This window comes from Lepisosteus oculatus, chromosome 1 (assembly GCF_040954835.1).
Source record: "Lepisosteus oculatus isolate fLepOcu1 chromosome 1, fLepOcu1.hap2, whole genome shotgun sequence".
NCBI lineage: Eukaryota > Metazoa > Chordata > Actinopteri > Semionotiformes > Lepisosteidae > Lepisosteus > Lepisosteus oculatus.
The window spans coordinates 75,862,432-75,880,822 of NC_090696.1; the positions used below are offsets into that span (position 1 = coordinate 75,862,432).

At 43.1% G+C, this 18,391-nt stretch overlaps 1 protein-coding gene and 1 long non-coding RNA gene across 2 annotated transcripts; both read left to right on the forward strand.

Moving 5' to 3' along the window:
• Window positions 1-262: 262 nt before the first annotated feature.
• On the forward strand, window positions 263-12,240 carry fam149a (family with sequence similarity 149 member A). Its single transcript, XM_069194293.1, has 13 exons — window positions 263-378; window positions 4,426-4,536; window positions 6,675-6,807; window positions 6,897-7,039; window positions 7,485-7,607; window positions 8,397-8,564; window positions 9,432-9,610; window positions 10,360-10,508; window positions 10,711-10,814; window positions 11,278-11,562; window positions 11,703-11,826; window positions 12,014-12,142; window positions 12,232-12,240. The coding sequence occupies exons 1-13, from the start codon at window positions 263-265 to the stop codon at window positions 12,238-12,240; spliced, it is 1,773 nt and encodes a 590-aa protein (XP_069050394.1).
• Window positions 12,241-12,616: 376 nt separating this feature from the next.
• On the forward strand, window positions 12,617-18,023 carry LOC138241028 (uncharacterized). Its single transcript, XR_011190233.1, has 3 exons — window positions 12,617-12,695; window positions 13,848-13,997; window positions 15,771-18,023. It is a non-coding gene; the product is annotated as an uncharacterized lncRNA (long non-coding RNA).
• Window positions 18,024-18,391: the final 368 nt, after the last annotated feature.

The following is an 18,391-nucleotide window of genomic DNA, read 5'->3' on the forward strand; positions in this document are numbered from 1 at the left end:
GGAGCTAACGCAGACCGCAGTCGCAGGGATCTCCGAGAACTGGAGGTGATGAGCTGTCCGCTGCCGACTCCCCCCCCCGCAGCCGCTCCGTGTCTTCAGGTCTCTCAGAGGGAATCCACAGGCCCGTCCTGCAGGGCCTCTGCTCAGGCCAGCTGACTGCTGGTGAGCGTGGAATGGCAGTGGTGTGTAGGGCGCTGCGGTGCCGGGCAGCGGGGCGAATGACCGAGAGGGGCCCCTAGCCTCTCCTGGACCCTCTGCCCCGATGCGTCTCGCCGCCACCAGCCTGGTGTCCTGCCTCGCTCCTCATGTCCGGCTGCCTCACAGCGACGGTACCGGGGCAGGGGAGGGCCACGCGGACCTTGGGCTCGTTGTCATCGGGTGAGTGGCTTTGATTCTGGGACGGCGGGACTGGCCCCCTGTACCCCAAACGTACATGACTGAAGATCGTATTCGTCTCTTTCTTCCCAGTTAATATTATTTGCTCTGAGGTTCTCTGTGGAAGATTTTTCTTGAATTTTAAACGTATCACGCAAGTATTACTCCTTTGACTTTTAATCACCTTAATGTGGCATCTGTTGCACATTCATCAATGTGATTATTGTCAGTAGGCTTTTACTTACTGAAGCTTTTATTCAAGGGATCTCATATCTGTACCTATTTATACAGATGGGCATTTTACTGGACCAGTTCGAGATAATTTCTCCACTCAGAGGTGAATGAATTGCACTTTGAGTTTCTTTTCAACAAGTCTTTGTAGTTTATCCCTGGTTATTTCTTTTAAAGTTATTTTTTTAACATATTTTAAAAAATATTTTAAAAAATGATCTGAAAACTCCTAACGTATTCTTACCAGGCTGTGATTAATTTTCAACTACTTTATGTATGCATTGGCTGACAAATAGGCGCCGTCCTTCGGATTAGACATAAAACCGAGGTCCTGACTCTCTGTGGTCATTAAAAATCCTAGGGCGTTTCTCAAAAAGAGTAGGGGTGTAACCCCGGTGTCCTGGCCAAATTTCCCATTGGCCCTTCACAATCATGGCCTCCTAATAACCCCCATCTCTGAACTGGCTTCATTATTCTTCTCTCCTCCCCACTGATAGCTGATGTGTGGTGAGCGTTCTGGCGCACTATGGCTGCCGTCGCATCATCCAGGTGGGGCTGCACACTGGTGGTGGTGGAGGGGATCCCCATTACCTGTAAAGCACTTTGAATGGAGTGTCCAGAAAAGCTCTATATAAGTGTAAACAATTATTATTATTATCTAAATGTCCAAAAATAGGTGCATAGGTCCAGAAAACACTGGCTGCTTCCCAGAACTTTTCAACAGTCGCAGGTGTTGTTATTTACATTATTCATCATCTGCACTTAATTGTGCTCCTGCCTTGTAATGTTTGAATTATTCATGGCGTAAGAGCCAGGTGGAGCATTTTCATTGAGTGAGTGAAAATCGACATTTGGCAGGAATAACAGTTTGTGCACTTAGGCAGTTCATTGTGTAAATTTCCAGTTAAATATCACTTTTTGCTTAAAGAGCATTTAGCCTGTAGAGGGGTAATGGTAGCCGGGCTAAATGAGCAGCACAGCGTTCTGCTGGTGTTAATCTCAGCAGTTCCCTTTAGTTTCTGTTGTTAGATAAACAACCAGACACATTGCCAGGTTTAACAGAAAGTCCTACACCGACAGACTTCAGAAGGGAACTTTTTAGTCTTCAGTCTTTAACCTTTCAGTGATCAGAGAAGACTAAAAGGAGACCTGCTTGACGTTTTCAAAGGCACTGATGAAGTCCACCCAGATTCAACAGTGAAACACCAGAACCAGAGGGCACAGCTGGAAATGATGGAGAATTTAAAACGGAGAGCAGGGGCCACTTTTTTACCCACAAGTGGTAGAAATATGGAAGCTGCCCAGTCATGTTGTTGAACCTGATACCCGGGCTTCTTTCAGAAAGAAAGCTTTATACTTTCAAAGCAAATGGGCTGAATTGTTTGCAGTCTTTATTATGTTGTGCCTAAGATGAATTTCTGTACCTCAGGCACTATTGCTGTTTGGGATTTGCTGTTATTTTTGGTGTTTCTATACCAGTAGCACTATAATTGTGCGAGAATATTCAGAGTCACACAAGATATTTGTAAAACAACATTAACAGAGATAAAAAGGGTGTGTTCATACAGATTTACAGAATGTTTTCGTTTAACTAGAAGAAGAATCCTTGTCTGAAGCACTTTGACAGAGCAACACAGGAGATCATCCCAATTTTAACCTCTTCATTTGTTTCAGCCTTGTAAGAACTTCACGGTACTTTCACTTTTGGGAAAGAATCTTTCGAGACTAAAAAAAGTCAACTCGTATTAACACACATTTCACTATCCAATTTTAGTAGAATGTAATGTCCAGCTTTAAAAATCTGAATCTTAATCATGACCATAATATCTATTGCATGTGGTTTTTTGAAACCCTAATACCACCTGTGTGTTGCTTTCATATCATTTTACCCGAGTGTGAAATGTACTGCTGGTTTCTATAACTAAATATAAAAGGTTAAAGGCACAAATGTAGCAAGAGAGCAAGGGATAACATAGCAGTGGAAAGGTACAAAAGTGCATGCCTTCAATTAATGTAAAAAAGCTTGCAACATGCTCATATACACCATATGTACACGTTTCTGTGTAATCTTTTTTTAATCTGTAGTTGAATCAGTGTGATGTTTCACAAGAATCAGTCATTGATTTGAAATTTGTAGGATGTAATTGGATGTAAATGAATAGTGTAAATGGCAAGAGAAGAACTGAAAAGGACTACACAAGTGGGATAGGCTGTTTGAATTGATGTGCAGCTTTTTTCAGCAAAGATAGACACAGCTGTGTTTCACAGGGTTAACCAGCTATTGAAATCCAAGCTGCACTGTTGACTTTGCTCCTTTCTGAGAATTCAACCACTTGCAAACCTTTACTAACAGCATTTTCTGAAGTGCAGTAGTTCGTATTTCAGAATAGGTTAGGTATATTAAACACTGTACAATGAGCAGTCTTTAGACAAATATTTATATATACTGCAGCTCCACACATAAGGTCCATGATTTTAAGAAAGAGGTTTTTAATGGTTGTGAGTGAGCGTGTGTTTGTGCTCTGTTGTGGACTGGCGTCCTGTCCAGGGTGTATCCTGCCTTGTGCCCTTAGAGGGACTGGTGTCCTGTCCAGGGTGTATCCTGCCTTGCACCCATTCTTGCTGGGATAAGCTCTGGCTCCCCCGCAACCCTGTATGTGGATAGAAGTGGTTAGGAGATGGATGGGTGTGCCATTCATGCGACGGGTAAACAAAGACTACAGTACATTGCATGCAAGTGTAGCGAAAAAAAAGATTAGATAAAAAAGGTACAATAAAACAACTGAAAGTGCAACCTTCTCATGTGAGGTATTTGAATCAGGTTAATAATAATAATAATAATAATAATAATAATAATAATAATAATAATAATAATAATAATAATAATAATAATAATAATGTTTCTTTATTAGCCATATACAATTTCCTGCATTAGGAATTCGTCTTTTCGCATACCCCAGCTTTTCTCCATGGAGACACAGACACACAGACAGGGAGAGAAGCTTGGGGTCAGAGCGCAGGGTCTGCCATTGTACGGCGCCCCTGGAGCAGTTTTTGAAGAATTCAATACCAGTATATTTGTATGCCTGTTTGCTACAACACAAATTCCTTGCATTTATATAGCACATTTCACCACAAATTATTCCACAGTCCTTTATACTGCATATAGGAAGGGTCCCACATCACCAGTTGAATTAAGGTGGAAATTTACATGGTTAAAATGGCGTCATTAGGCTCGTATGACATTTCAACCCAACCTATTTCAGTGCTGAGGCTTGTACAATAGCCTATCCTGATCGAAAGCTGAGACTCGTATGATAGCCTATCCCTATCGAATACTGAGGCTTGAAAGGTGGACTAACCTGACCTAATGGTGAGGTTTGTACAATAGCCTATCCCAACTGAATAATGAGGCAGGCACATACGATAGCCTATCCTGATTAAAAGCTGAGGCACGTAGGATAGCCTATCCTGAGGTTTGAACACTGAGATTTGATAGGTGGACTATCCTGACCTATTGCTGAGACTTGTACTATGAGTTATCCCGCCTGAATGCTGAGGCTTGTCCGATAGTCTGTTCTGACTGAACTCTGAGGCTTGTACTATGGCTTATCCCAAATGAATGCTGAGCCTCGTAACGATGGCCTATCCTGATCAAACACTGAGGCTTGTACGATAGTCTATCTGAAATGAATGCTGAGGCTGCTTGTACCTGATGGAACACTGGAATCACTACACCTCTTAACATTGAGAATTAAATCTGAAAAAAAAACTAGTCTAACAAATCTTGTGTCTCTGCTATTTGTATTCTTATTTCAGAAAAAAACTATCAAAGGAAATTCCTGGGCCAAGTTATCCTGAGAAGAACATTAGCTGTCTCCCCGTTCACATCACCAAGAGTGTCGTTGGAGCCATCGAGAGTTACCACAGGTATTCACGCCTACTTTGGCAAATCTCTTAAGATGTGGTGGTAATAAAAATGCTGCATAAAAATGTTTAGTTTTAAGTGTAGAAAAACATGCAGTGTAAAGAGGTCAAGAGTGAACGAATGTTTCAGAGGGATAATGACAACCAATTCATGTTCACCCTTGCAATTATACATCATAAGTCTTCCTGATGTTAGTTCTTGACAACTACATATATAACATACATAAACCTCTCTCTTCACGTTCATCTTATGCTTGGACCCTGTTCCCAGCAATTTTATTCTTACCTGCTTTTTACTGCTGCTGGGCCACAGCTCCTGACTCATCTCCTCCCTGTCTTCCACTGCTGCCCTTTCTGTTCTCGGAGACTAGCTGAACTGCAGCGGACTCCTCACAAGCAACGGAATAAATGAACAGGTTTGCAGAAATGTACGTAGATCACTTAACCTTGGGCTGAAGGAGGAGCTCAAAACAAAACATTTAACACCCTAGTTGAAGCACTCTGCTGGATCCTTTTAAATAATTCTGAACCCCTCTTTCTCCTTCATCTTCCTGAGGATTTGCCCAGCACACCCCCCAGGGAACATCACTCACTTTGATTTCCTTTTTCAAAGCCTGGGTGGTGCTTGTTGCCACGGTCAAGGCAACCGATGATCGGTTACGTTTTCCGCCTTCCAGGTTCACGTCCAAGCACTCGTCGTTGCCCAATTACCTCAGCTATGCTAATAGTAATATGAATCATCCCACGAGGTCGGGCATTCGTCTCAGGTCTTGTCTTACCTCGGCTGATCAGTCTCCTCCTCCCGTTACCCCATGACCCTCACCCCACCTTGACCTGCATGGCAGATCCTCGACTGGGACGGCCCCACTTTTATAATGAGTTCCTGTCGTCTCCCAGAAGCCTTCAGCCATTGTAGGCACAGACCCTCCCACTGGCCTTGGATGCCGTTATCATGTTCTCAAACTCATTGGCTCGTAGCGCTCTGGCAGTCCTCTCTCATCTTCTGAGTATTGCTCAACATATTCAAATTCCACGCAACTGCCATGGCTCTCTTTGGGGCTACAATTGGCAACAAATATCCATTCCCATTCATTCAGACAGCTCTGCGGACATCCATATCACCAAACAGGGTATTGTTCTCCAAAATCCACATTCTCCGCACAACAATTCTCTGGCCAGTCATTTAGGATTGACGAAGCAGCTTTGTTTCGGGCATGGGTGGCATTAATGTGTACTGTCCATCAGAACCAATTCTGACTGCCTAAAATGAGAATTGACTTTCCATCTAATCCTCCACAGGAGTACAACCAGTCAGACCATGCAACCCAAGGCCATAAGGTTTCCTCATCTTTCCATTTCTGAATTGATGAATTTTGTGTCCTGTTTGATTCGTTTGGGAATCCTGGCTTCCCTGTCGTATGGACTGATGCTAAGCCACATCTCATTATATCTATTAATTAAGCCAAATCTCACTATACATAAGCACTCAAATCAACATCCCCCAGTGCATCTAATTCCTGGGTGGCGTTAGTCTTCATGCAGTAAGGATAGTCAAGTGTGTGTGAAATTGTGAGATCGTGTAGTTTAATCCTGTCCAGGAAGCTAGAGGTAGATGATACAGTAATTCAATCAGTTAGACTGGCAGAACAGGTGAGAGTGCACAGAGCTCACATCGGTGCCCCAAGAGGAGATGAGGAGACGAAAGAGAGAGAGACTATGTGGGGACAGCAGAGTCTCACTCTCTTCATTTCAATTGGCAAGAAATCAATATGGTGGAAACAGATTTTGGCTTAAACCGTAAAACCTGTGAAGTCTCACATTCTGCTTTTTCTTACTGAAGAGCCAGCTGCAGAATTGGATTGGATGATAGCATTTATTATTACTTAGTAATAAAAATTTACAATGTTTTTGAAGATGAATCTATTACAGTGAGCCACTGTGTCAGTTCGTAGGCTGTAGAAGGAGTAAGTGGAGATTAACTTTTACTTTCTAGTATATCAAAAAACAAAGTGTCAAAATCTGAAGTATGAGTTACTTAATGTTAGGTAATTTGAATGCAAACGACTTTGTTCATATCATGAGAAGACATTAGCTAGGACATCTATTCTTTCAATTAATTGCTCCTGTGCTTGTTCCGTCAGTATCCGCACTTTGTCCCAGTCATCCAGTGGTCAGACAACACCGACGACTCCCAATAACTCGTGGTCGGGGATCCAGAGCTATGCAACAGGACTCTCAACAGAACAGAGCTCGGTCTTCTCCTGGAGAGACGATGTACGTGCAGCGGGCGAACAATTCAAACAGCCTAGTTTACACCGATGCTCTCCTCGGCTCGGCTTTTTACTGGAGCTCGTGTCTTCCAGGAGTTTGACAGAGTCAACACCCAGCGGGTCTGTCAGCTGTTCTGGGACATCGATGAGATGCTGTACGAAGGCAAGGTCGACGCCAGAACGCGGGGCTTGCGAGCCGAGTGCGGAGAGTGGAACCAAAACTCACCCCATCTTAGGTACGGTGGCCGTGGAACCCGCTCAGGGACTCCTGTGGCCGCTCGTTCTTGGGTGGTGTGTGCCGTCAGGCCTGGGATTTGAAACGTGGTCCCTCGCAAGCTGTGGGGCAAGTCCGCAACACCAAAATCTTGGCCCTCATGGCCCCCCATCCTGTGTGTATCGAAACTGAACTTCTTGACACTGTCGTGTATAGTTAATGACATTTTTAGCTTGGTCAACCGTTCCGTATTTAGTACTGTGGTACTTTCATTTGACTTCATTCGACAGTCTTTAAGAACTTTGATATCACTTCCAAGTCCATCTAAAGTCCATTTATTATTTCTAGGGACTTATTAGCATGCAGAGTGTCAGTCTGTCTCGTGCTGTAACTCAGAAACATGCAACAGAAGACCAGTTTGTTTTTAACACCTTGCTTTCATGCCTCTTTTTGCTGGCTGCATACAGGATATTGGGAAGTCAGATAGCAGAGCCCAAAGACGAAGGATTTCGGCTCTTTCAGAGAAGAGCTTCTATTCCCGAGAGTGCACTCTTGCACCCTTGCCAGGACACCATGGCAGAAAACAAAGAGTAAGGCCCTGTGTTTTGTTACCGTTGCTGAAAATGCATTTGATGCTTATTCACAGATCGCTTAAAGTAAGAGAAAGTGGTGTTTCTTGCCTTATTGAAGTCAATTGTTTTACTCGGCTGCACTGTTTTATCCTCCAGTCTAAGCATCCTTCTCGCCTCTATATGCACTGGTTACATGTATGCGGAGAGGTAGCGGAGCGGTTCTGTCAGAGGAAGATCCAGGGCGAGTGCTGGGGTCAGCGAGAGGTTAAAAACCACCAGGCCTTTCCTCGGGGAACTGCAAGGACGATGGCTTATGATAATTTACAAAGAGGCCTTATATTTTTAAAGGCTTCATGTTCTGTGAACAGATTGCTTCTACAGTATGTCCTGTTGCTGGAGTTGTGTTACAAAATATCGAATTTCATGTTATTCACATGACATAATATTATGTAGTACGGTGTGTATGCTGCTGGCTTTTTTGGAGGATGTGAGAGATAAAGTTATACAATATTTATCAGTATTACCTTGCCTATAAATAATGTTGAAATATTCATATAGTATCATCTTTAACAATTAGTATTGAAAATAGTGTTTGCTTGAGCTGAGCTGGCTGAAGGCTCGGTGCCTGTTCTGTAGCAGAACTAGAGACCGATTTGCTAGAGTGGACAGGAAGAGTCCTGCGGCAAACCCACTGCTACAGATCCAAGTGATCCCATGACTATATCCCAGTTTTTTCCAGTAACTCAGATATGTTTAGGAAATACACTCACTCTGGAGAAAATCCTCTTTCCTGTCTTTTCTCCCTAGTATGTCTGTTGTGGGGAGGAAGCTGGTTCCTGTTACTTCACCACTACATGGTACGCTGGGCTGCAGACGGAGTCCTTCAGAGCCTTCTCCTTACGCCTTCCTTGAGGAAGAGACTTATGAAGCAGAAGGACAAATAGAGGAGTTCTTCGCCTACGACTTGAAAGAAGTGTAAGATAGTTGTTTGTAGCTTCATACTCATGGATTTCCCATTAGGCACTGTAGGCACAGTCCCTAGGGCCTAGAGCAATTTTTGGGGCCTATGAAGGAGGGAAACACTAGTGACTAACGAAAAACAAGCTGAAACAACATGCTTGCGATTAACTCTAGATGCTCCAAATCAATAATCATGCGCTATCTAGCAGCCGTTCTAGAAACTAGAAGTATCGAAGTGATGGTCGCTCAACTCACTCCACCAATCGCATGCTTTAGCATTAGAACAGCTTAAATTGCATCATGTCCGTCGACGTCATTCAATTGGCGTTTACCCCTCTTTTTGCACATTTCGGAATAAAAGTGCCTAGGGAATACGAACACCAAAATCCGGCCCTGATGAAGTCACAAAAAACAGTGGGTGCGGACTTGTGCAGTGGGCCACCTCTCACTTGGAGGATTGCAAGTTTGCGTACGTACAGCAGTAATCAGAAGTGGCGCCGACGATGATGTATCTAACCCAACCAGCTAATTGTGCCCTGGCTCTTGGGGATCCCGGTGACCAATGGCTAATGGCCAGCTTAGTCTGGTGCTTTCTGGACCATAGAGCTAATCTTATGCTTTGTGCAAGTTTATTAGTCAAACCACACTGGAGCATCTTACATCACATTATCCCAAGTATTGTGTTACAATGAATTTTGCATTCCACAATGCACAGGCACATACACACATACTTTATATATGTACAATATCATACTAAATATGTTTGCAATATCAGTCACTATTGTATTTACAGCACTATGAACTGTTTTCCCATCTTGCTATGAACCATTAGAAACATATGAGATTTTGACCCGATACCATCAAATTGCTCTTTACTTCTAGGGAAGAAGATGGTTGGGAATTCAGGAAAGCTTTGAAGATTAACAGTGGTGTCCCTCCAGTTTCTCCCCATGCTTGCATTAAGGATGGAGTGATTGGAGAGCTGTTTGATGAAGTCTGGAAAGATGTTGTGCACTTTGTAATGGAGCTCATACAGAAACATTGGGAGAGTGATCTCACAGGTATTTATCTGGACATAGATTTACAGCTTAAAGAATGATTAATGGAATTTTAGGTTGTAGTTTCCTGTATGTCTGATAAATTATGTATACAGTAATACAGAAGGAAGAGGACAAGTTAAGAAATATGTGTAATACAATAATAGGAAGGCATTCTTTACAAGAACATCCAGTTTCGGATTAATCTACTTCCATGTCCAACCTGTATGAATATATTGATACACATCTGAGGCTCATCAGTGCAAATTAAGTTCAAGTAAACATGGGCAAAAGATCCAGTCTGACTTTCAAAATAGTCAGTATTACTCCACTGAATGCTTTGTCCCCATTTTTGCTAGTGGTTTACAGGAACTGAAACAAAAAATATTTTTAGTAAATCTGCATTCATATATCATGCTTGTTCCCACTTAGAGCTTTTAATGTTTAAACATTTTTTGTACTTACAGTACCTTTTGAAAATGAAGAGTGAATTCTGCAATGCAGGATTTTACTGAAGGAAACTGGAGAAGCCCTGACTGATTTATTAAAAGAACTTCTGTTTAACATTTTAAGAGGTCACCAGTGTTGATCATAATTTGCAACTACCGAGTTTCTTTTTTTTTAAAAACAAATGCTGAAATACACAATTGCCATTTAGTTCGTTTTGGGATTATGTTCATCTTAATTTATGGGACCTCCATGCCATCCTGTTCAGGTGTCAATAACCTGTATGGTTACGGCTTTTCTACCCTCTCCTCATTTCCACTGTCCAGCCCTTGCAGGGAAGGTCATGGAGACAGCCGGCTTGCAGCACTGTGACAGAGACTTCTCCGAGTCTGTGTTCCGCACTCCGGTGAAGGCTTTCAGTGTTTCTCCCTCCAGGGGCTCGGAGACAAGGAGTATGCACACCTGCTCAACGCAGGTAAGGATTCTTAAAAAGAAGAACCTAAAGAAATAGCTAAACAACTGAAACAATAAATATAAGAGTCTTTTAGCTTATTCTTTGGCGCAGCTGATCTAAAAAAACGCCTGCTTTGCAGCAATCTCACCAGCCTTTAACATCAATATCACTCTTTTATTTTGAAGAGACCTCTTTCATCTTTGCTCTGTTTCTGCTCTAATAGGCCCCTCGCATCCCAAGTGCCTTAAAAAGGAATTTGAATGGAGTTATGACCATTCAAGCCAAACCTCTCCAACACAGGCACCCTGGATTGGGGGAGAAGACACAGTAAGTTGGGTCACTAGAAAATAACAATCTAACAGTATGATCCTTTTAGAGTATGAAGATTTTACAGTAGAAAAACATTTCCATTGTTGGTGGCTCTTCCAAAAGGTAGTTTGGTGCTAAATCCAAAAAGTAAAACTAGACAAAATTATAGTATGTATAAAAATAAAATACCTCACCCACTGCCACTTCCTTCCTCAATTAACAGGAACTTAAATCAATACCCCTTCCGGTAGCTAATCTGTCTGACTGTACAGGCTCTGAGGCAAAACTGGAAATTCAGTAAAATACTGTAGTAAAGATTCTTGCAATTAAATTATAAAGACCGTGTCAATTCCACTCTTCAGCGAGTAGCATCCCAGCGTTACAGAGTTACAACTAAAAAAATAAAAATGATTGCAAAAGTGTAATAAATGATAGTGATAATCATAGTAATGTGGCTGCATACTCTCGCACTGCTATACAGAAACGAGACAATGATGGCGGCAGAGGAATTATGCTGTCGGAGAAGGTCAAAGGAATCGATCTTTATCAAGCAGCAAGGCCCCTCGCGACCTGTGCGTCTCGGCAGGTGTGAGCACCGTGACCCAGCCGGCACGGGCCAGGCAGCAGAGACCGGGCACGCCGTCCCCTCCCCCTCCAGAGCGCCGTGCGTGGGCTCGCGGGGGCCGGCAGCCCAGCGCAGGCTGCCTAGACCCCCGCCAGACTCGGTGGGCTTCCGCAGAAGCGCGGTCCTCAAGGGCACTAAGCTGTAAGCAGGTTCCTCAACAAACACCTCGCAGTCCTCGCACCCTTTTCACTTCTTCCCAGAATGTTGCTTAGTGCACGTCTTGGGCTGCTCCAGAAACCGCCCGTGACACGACTAATAAGTGTTCGACCTCACCGTTCCAGGTGCGCCCTCCCGGAGGGGTTGTCCTTGTCACCCGAATGTGCCAGGCGGAACAGGAAATTTCCACCCATTCATTCCGAAGTGCCAGAGCAGAGTCCTTCAGTGCCTGCTTCCAGACACCTGCAGGTTGGACTAATAAATGTGTGTGTATGTACTGTAGATACTGTATGCACAGTGCTGTACAGTGTATGAACACGTGGCTGTGTGTAAAACAAAGCTTTCCTATACTGGCACGAGATTAAGAGTAATCCTGCAGATACTGTTACCTGTTCCTGCTCCAGCTGGAGCGCTAATCTCGTCTTGTCCACTCTAGAGGAGAGGGAGGGACTTGTCCAGCAGAGTGTCCAGCGCAGTGCAGGGAGACTCAGGCCCTCGTGCTCCCAGGGGGCAGGCCCTGCCTCTCGAACCTCTCTCCAGACCCAGAACGAGCTACACATTCAGGGTAGGCACTTCCAGTCTGCACTGCAGACAAACATGTTCTTTTAATGAGACTTCCCTTTTACTGAGTCAATATCGGTCGATTTTGTTAAGTCAAATTGATTGCATTAACAATAACGTTTAATGAGAAAGTGCCTTTCCAAACCCAAGGATGCTGTGCACAGTGATAACGAAAAAGAACAAATGTACAAAATAAAAATATACAAGAGCATAGAGGGTTATATAGATGGAATGCATGGCAATCTGACATAGACCCTGGCAAAAACAAAAGTTTGAAGTTTGAAGTTTGCCTTAGAGAGAGAAAAGCATCTTAGAGCTGATAGCTAGTACAGTACTGGGCCAGATGAACAGAACTATTTATTTTAGGGTCTTTCTGTTTTCTGGCATACAGCATGTGTTATGTCAAGCACTGTGTACACGATGTAATGGTGAATAAACCATATCATCATAAAAACAAACGTCTCTCTTTCCCTTACAGTCAGATGCATCCTTTAAAAGACTGTTTACTCCTGTGGATTTTGTTTGTCAAACTCGGATTGGAAGAGGACCTTTTGCAGGTAACAGTTAAATTCACATTCCCTATCGGCTGTGAACTGTAGAGATGATCATTTAGTAGGTCTGAAAAAAAGAAGCAATTTGGAGTGAGTCTTCTCAGATTGCTTTATAATTGACCTCGCCTTACCCCTTTTGGAATTTGTACATTTCTGTCAATAGATGTAAAGTATATAAATCTCTTAGATATGAAAAGCAAAGTATTCTTCATTTAGAATTAAAAAATGTTTAAGTTGTTTAGGGTACAATTGGTATCAGTCTCCTTTATGGAGTGACTGTATTAAAATCAGAAACTGAATATGAATTTTACAGATTGCACAGTGAACAGTGAACTTTCCAAGAGGGGTGCCCAAAGTTTGCGGCTGTGTTTATAGTGGTCTCTTTGCCATCGCCTGGGATAAGCGGTACCTGTCATAAATTTGCCAAACTGTGTGATCAGGAAATCAGTCTTGATCAAAATTTGTACATCCCTTCGGGACAGTATCTTTTGCAGCTCTGACATACTCTGAAAGCACAGGACTTTGCATTGTAAAAACACCAGTGTGAGACTATACATTAACACAGTTATAAACAGCAGTGTAATCTTCAGTGTAACCTGTTTAACCTTAAATTTTGTTTATAAACCTTTCATATATTTCTCCCTTTGAGATGATTTTCCTGCGGGCGACTGCCTCGCTTCTCCTATCTGACATCTTAACGGGAATTAAAAGGTCAAAGTTTCCTAGTGTGAGTTCACACTCCCCCCAACCCACACCCCTTCACCAGAAAAAGGGCAAAACATCCTCCTCCACACGACCAAAGGGCGGTCGCCCGCGGTGTGCTTCCCACGATTCACGACTCGATCAGCCGATTAAGGGTCATGGTCGAAGGTCGTTTCTTAGAGCGATCGCGTTTTTTGTTTTTTGTTTTGGACTACGGTCCAAATGAAAGGTGTGTTGCAAGACGTCACCTCCACACACTTAGCATGACGGACACATCAAGCATCAGAGTCAGGGACCTTCACAGATCCACGGCGGGGGACTGCCCTCTGCCCCTGTGTACGGTATAAAATGCGATAACATGCTGTGTATGCTGTAGCTCTGGGGACGTTTTCTAAGCCGCTGTCCTCTGCTTCTTCCTGTATGTGCCCCCCGCCGGCCCTGCTTGTGAACCGGCAGGAGGGGGCTCCCGCATCGGCGTGACTGGGGTCAGCGTGGGCATCTCCTGCTCCACGGCGAGCAGCCTCTCCGACTGCGCCGCCCCCCACAAGGGGCCCTGCAGCCACCCCCCCGGCGGGGGAGCGGCAGGGGAGTGCCAGCCGCCCTGGGGTAATTACAATCTCCGCGCTCCTATCACAGGGGTCGCTCCCTGCGTAGACAAACAGCCTCGTCCAAGTCCCGCAGAGCCAAACCTGCTGCAGCTTCAGTAACCTGCCGCTTTCTGATGCAAGGTGGGCGAAAAACAAACTGCGTCACTGTCACCTGTGACTTCATCGGTAAGGCTGGACCGAAACCATTCCGCGCGAAGGGTCGTGGCCACATTTTAAATGGTAAATTTGTTGAATTGTAGCTCTGTAGGGACTGTCCATAAAAAACGTTCTCGCTGTCCAAAAACAGCAAATAAAAAAAAAACATCAATATAGAAATCATAAAAATCGCCTTCTAAGAGTCCTTTTAAAAGCTGTGATGTGCATTGAAAGTTACAGTTACCAAAACAAATGCAGGGCCTGTGACTCTCTTACAGGCTTTATTATGATATTTATCAGTATTGGTTAGTTACTCCAGCTGATGGACTGCCTTATTCTGCTGCTTGAATTATGTCTGACTGTGCCACTGTGCAGACCTTGCTTGTTGAGTCATTAAGCTTTTCCCACTTCCCTGTCGATGGAACAGAAACCCTGTTGAGGGTTTTAACTTTGTATTGTACAGTACAGGCTTGCTGGCCACATGGACTTTGCTGGGAACAGGCAAAGTAGTTTAGGGTCATTACCCTCTGAAACATCCACCCCTGCATGCAGAGCCTCTTATCTAATGCTGTAAAATATGCAATAGGAGCCCAACACAAGTAGTAATGTTCAATGCCATTAATAAAAGGATTGATCTTTAGTAGAATTGCAACCCCATAGCAAAATGTGAAATGTCTTAAATGTTCATGCGGCACAGTATTCGTTTCCAGCTTTCACCTTATACTGTAGGTCGTTCCATTATTGAAATTAAATAATGTTTATTGCATTGCTAGGGACCTAGTTTACACATGTATTGACCACAGTGTCACATGCTTCAGGCCTGCTGTTCAGTAAATAGGAACTAAAGAACAGGTACAAGCAAGAGGAGGCCCTTCAGCCCCTGTAACCAGTTCGCCAATTAGTAAGTAATTGATGTGAGCATCCCAGGGTCAGGGCTTCACTTACATGACTGAGCAGCTTGTTCCAGACTCCCACGACCCTCTGGGTAAAGAACGAGGGAGAAGAGGAGCTCTCCTGTTCTTGGTTTTAAATACACTTCCATGGCGTTTCCACCTGTGTCCTGTGCTTCACGTCACACTGCTCATTCTGAGGAAATCCACTGGGTTTACTTTGTCCCTGCCTCTGAGGATTGTGAATGCTTGTATCAGGTGCCCTTGCCATCCCAAGTGTCCGAGACTCAAGAGATTCAGTTCTTTCGGCCCACCAGCGTCGGGCATTCTCTGAAAGTCCCAGAACACATCTGGTGGCTCTTCTCTGAACTGATTCCACAGCAGCAACATCTTCTCTATAACAGTGACCAAATCTGTACACAATATGTACAGATGAGGCCTTCCTCAACAGTGTCTTACACAACTGCTATAAAGTAGTGTGGTAACTGTAATCGGATCACCTTGTTGTGTTTTTCAAGTCTATTGTGTCACTCATGGTTTGGGGTCTGACATGTCTTTAAAATCCTTAAAAGATTCACGGCAGCACAAAGCATGCTAAAACGTTTTCACTGGGGACTACGGTTTCAAAGCAGAGAAGCAGTCCTCCAGATCCGTTATAATTACAACATTAGAAAAAAAACCTCAAGTTATGATGGCAACAGAACTGTATATTTTTACCGTAGTGATACTTTTTTTTCCCCCTCCAGGTCCTCATCTTCAGCCTAGAGCTTTCAGTAGGAAACCAGCGACTGGCAGAAAGAAATTCCAGATGGGATCCTCATAAGAAATATTCATTTTAGGACACAGTAAGCAAAATGAACACTATTCCGGAGCACAGGGTCTTGAGAAGCACCGGATCATTGTAGGGAAACCCCTCAGGTGTGCTGCCATTCACTTACACAGCAGGCCGCACTGGTGATTGCAAGGCAGGACTAAGGAAACATGACACACTTTTCGGTTACAGCCGTGTCAGAAGGTCTGGAAAAATGTCGTTCCAAATATGACCCCTTCCTGTTGGTTGTTTTTTTTTTTCTCTGATGGACACTGCCTGCAAATCCTTGAGAACAAGGATTCACCACGATTCATCCACCTGGTGGTGGAGGGGATCCCCATTACCTGGTAAAGCGCTTTGAGTGGAGTGTCCAGAAAAGCGCTATATAAGTGTAAGCAATTAATTAATTATAATAATAATTATTATTAATGCCTGGAATCACACGTTAGTCAGATCAGCTGTGGTCACCAGGCCTGCTCCGGACGCACAAGCACCAGTCATTGTGCCTCCTGGGGCCTCACTCACAGTGCCTCTGCTGTCTTTACCTCCCCAGCACGCTGAGAGGAGGCCCAGTCACAGGGCGTACTGTCCAGCGCAGCCCTTCGAACAGACTGGGTCACTGCTATGGGACCTACCATTCGCTAATGTTTTGTTAAGAGCAGTGTGTATTTGATAAATCAATTTGTCTTATACTGTTTGATCGGGTGCAAACTATGCAAGCAATCAGATTTACCTCATAGTTAATGTGCAGCTGGGTAAAAAAAATTACAGAGTTAAGTAGAAACCTGATGTTTGGAACCTGTGAATGCCACATCCTGTATTCACTACAGGATTTCCTGATATGATATGATTCCTTTGGCAGAATGAGAGTCAGTCACAAACACTGTGTATTTAATATAAACGTGATCAGCATGCGGTGGTTTAATTATGGATTACAGATTTTCTTTGTGAATAGTTTGTGTATTTACAGGGAGACAAAAGTGTATCTGTCTGATTTATACTTTTGATAAACGTACTGGGAGTTTGTACCAGTATTATGATTCACATCAGCTCAGATATTTGTTCCTTGAGGGTTTTTATTAATTGGAAGGGCTGCTTAGCATAAAATCTGCCTAATTAGTAGCACAACAACGGATAAGGGTTTGTCTAGTTGGTTGAGAGCAAAAGTGTGAGAAAATGAACAAGAGTGCAGTTCAACCAGACCACTTTTTGTTTAAGTACTGGGACACCTGATTGATTTTTTTTTACAGTGTGCTCAGTAATACACAAGGGAACAAGGACAGAGGCCTTTCGAAAGGAGAAGTGTGTGGGACTGGACATACTGTACGTTTTGCTTTACACAATGAGTGGTGGGTGTCTGATCAGGCTAGTGAATCTGGAGCACCAGGATCATTCCACATAAGTTTGGCCTCTTTAAATACTTTTGCTGTGTAAGCCAATCCAAACAAAACCTAGACACCTGCAGCATGGCGTCAGGGTTCCTTAATGTAAAACCCATCTTTGATTGGACCTGAAGCAGTATGGCAGAGCCACACTAATCTATCAGCTTATCTTGTCAGTTTAAATTTAGCAATTTTTTTAAATGTTGAAGCTCAAGACATCTTTATACTCAAATTCTTAATCTTGCACGTTTTTTTGGTGAAATTGGTGAAATTTCCCATCCAGCCAGTGCTGTGCAGGATCACACGGGGTTGTGTTTCAGGAAACCAGCAGTTGTCCCAAATTCCCAACCAAACTTGAGCCTGAAGCACTTTTATCAAACTGGAGTACTGAGGTAAATAAGTTGATTCACTCTCCTGAAATGGTTAGATTTACAATGACCTGGTGAAATCTCTGAGATTCTCTTTTCTTTTCCTCAGTGAAGAAACAGAACTGCCCAAAAGAGAATACTGCTTTGTAGTGTCTATGCGTTTATAAACTGATGTATGCTGTAATGCCCTTTCTTGTAATAATTACTGGGGACTGTTTTAGCTGTGACTTTAGTGGATGAAGTGAGGTGTAATTGTTAAGTATGATGACCTACTATTGGGAAAACAACTGTTATACAGTAGCACTCATTTGTTTTTACAAAATGAGAGTAATTTAGTTCCATGTGAATTGCCAAATGTCTTTTGTATTACTGTACATGTATGATCAGCATTTCTTATGTTCAAATATTTTGTATGATTTGTATTATTTATCACAAGCCATAAAAGCAGTTTTGTATTATAATAATAAATAAAAGTCTGTTGAATATACACTATTTAATCCACATAACACTGTTTACCTGGATGATGTACTACTTTTGTTGTTGTTTATTAACACCACTACAGACAATATCAGCCTAATATCATTCACAGCACACGTCTCTTGAGGGGTCTGACGGTGCTGTAAACGTGTAAATCAAAAATTACATTGAAGTATACAAACATTAATGTATGTGCTAATGACAGTAATTATATTCTGCACTGTCTGTGATAGCTGATTTGATACGTGGATCGAATAACTATCAAAATATGCTGTAAAACATTAGAAATTCAAACTACTGTAGCTCCAGTAGGGAAGGCTGATGGTAGA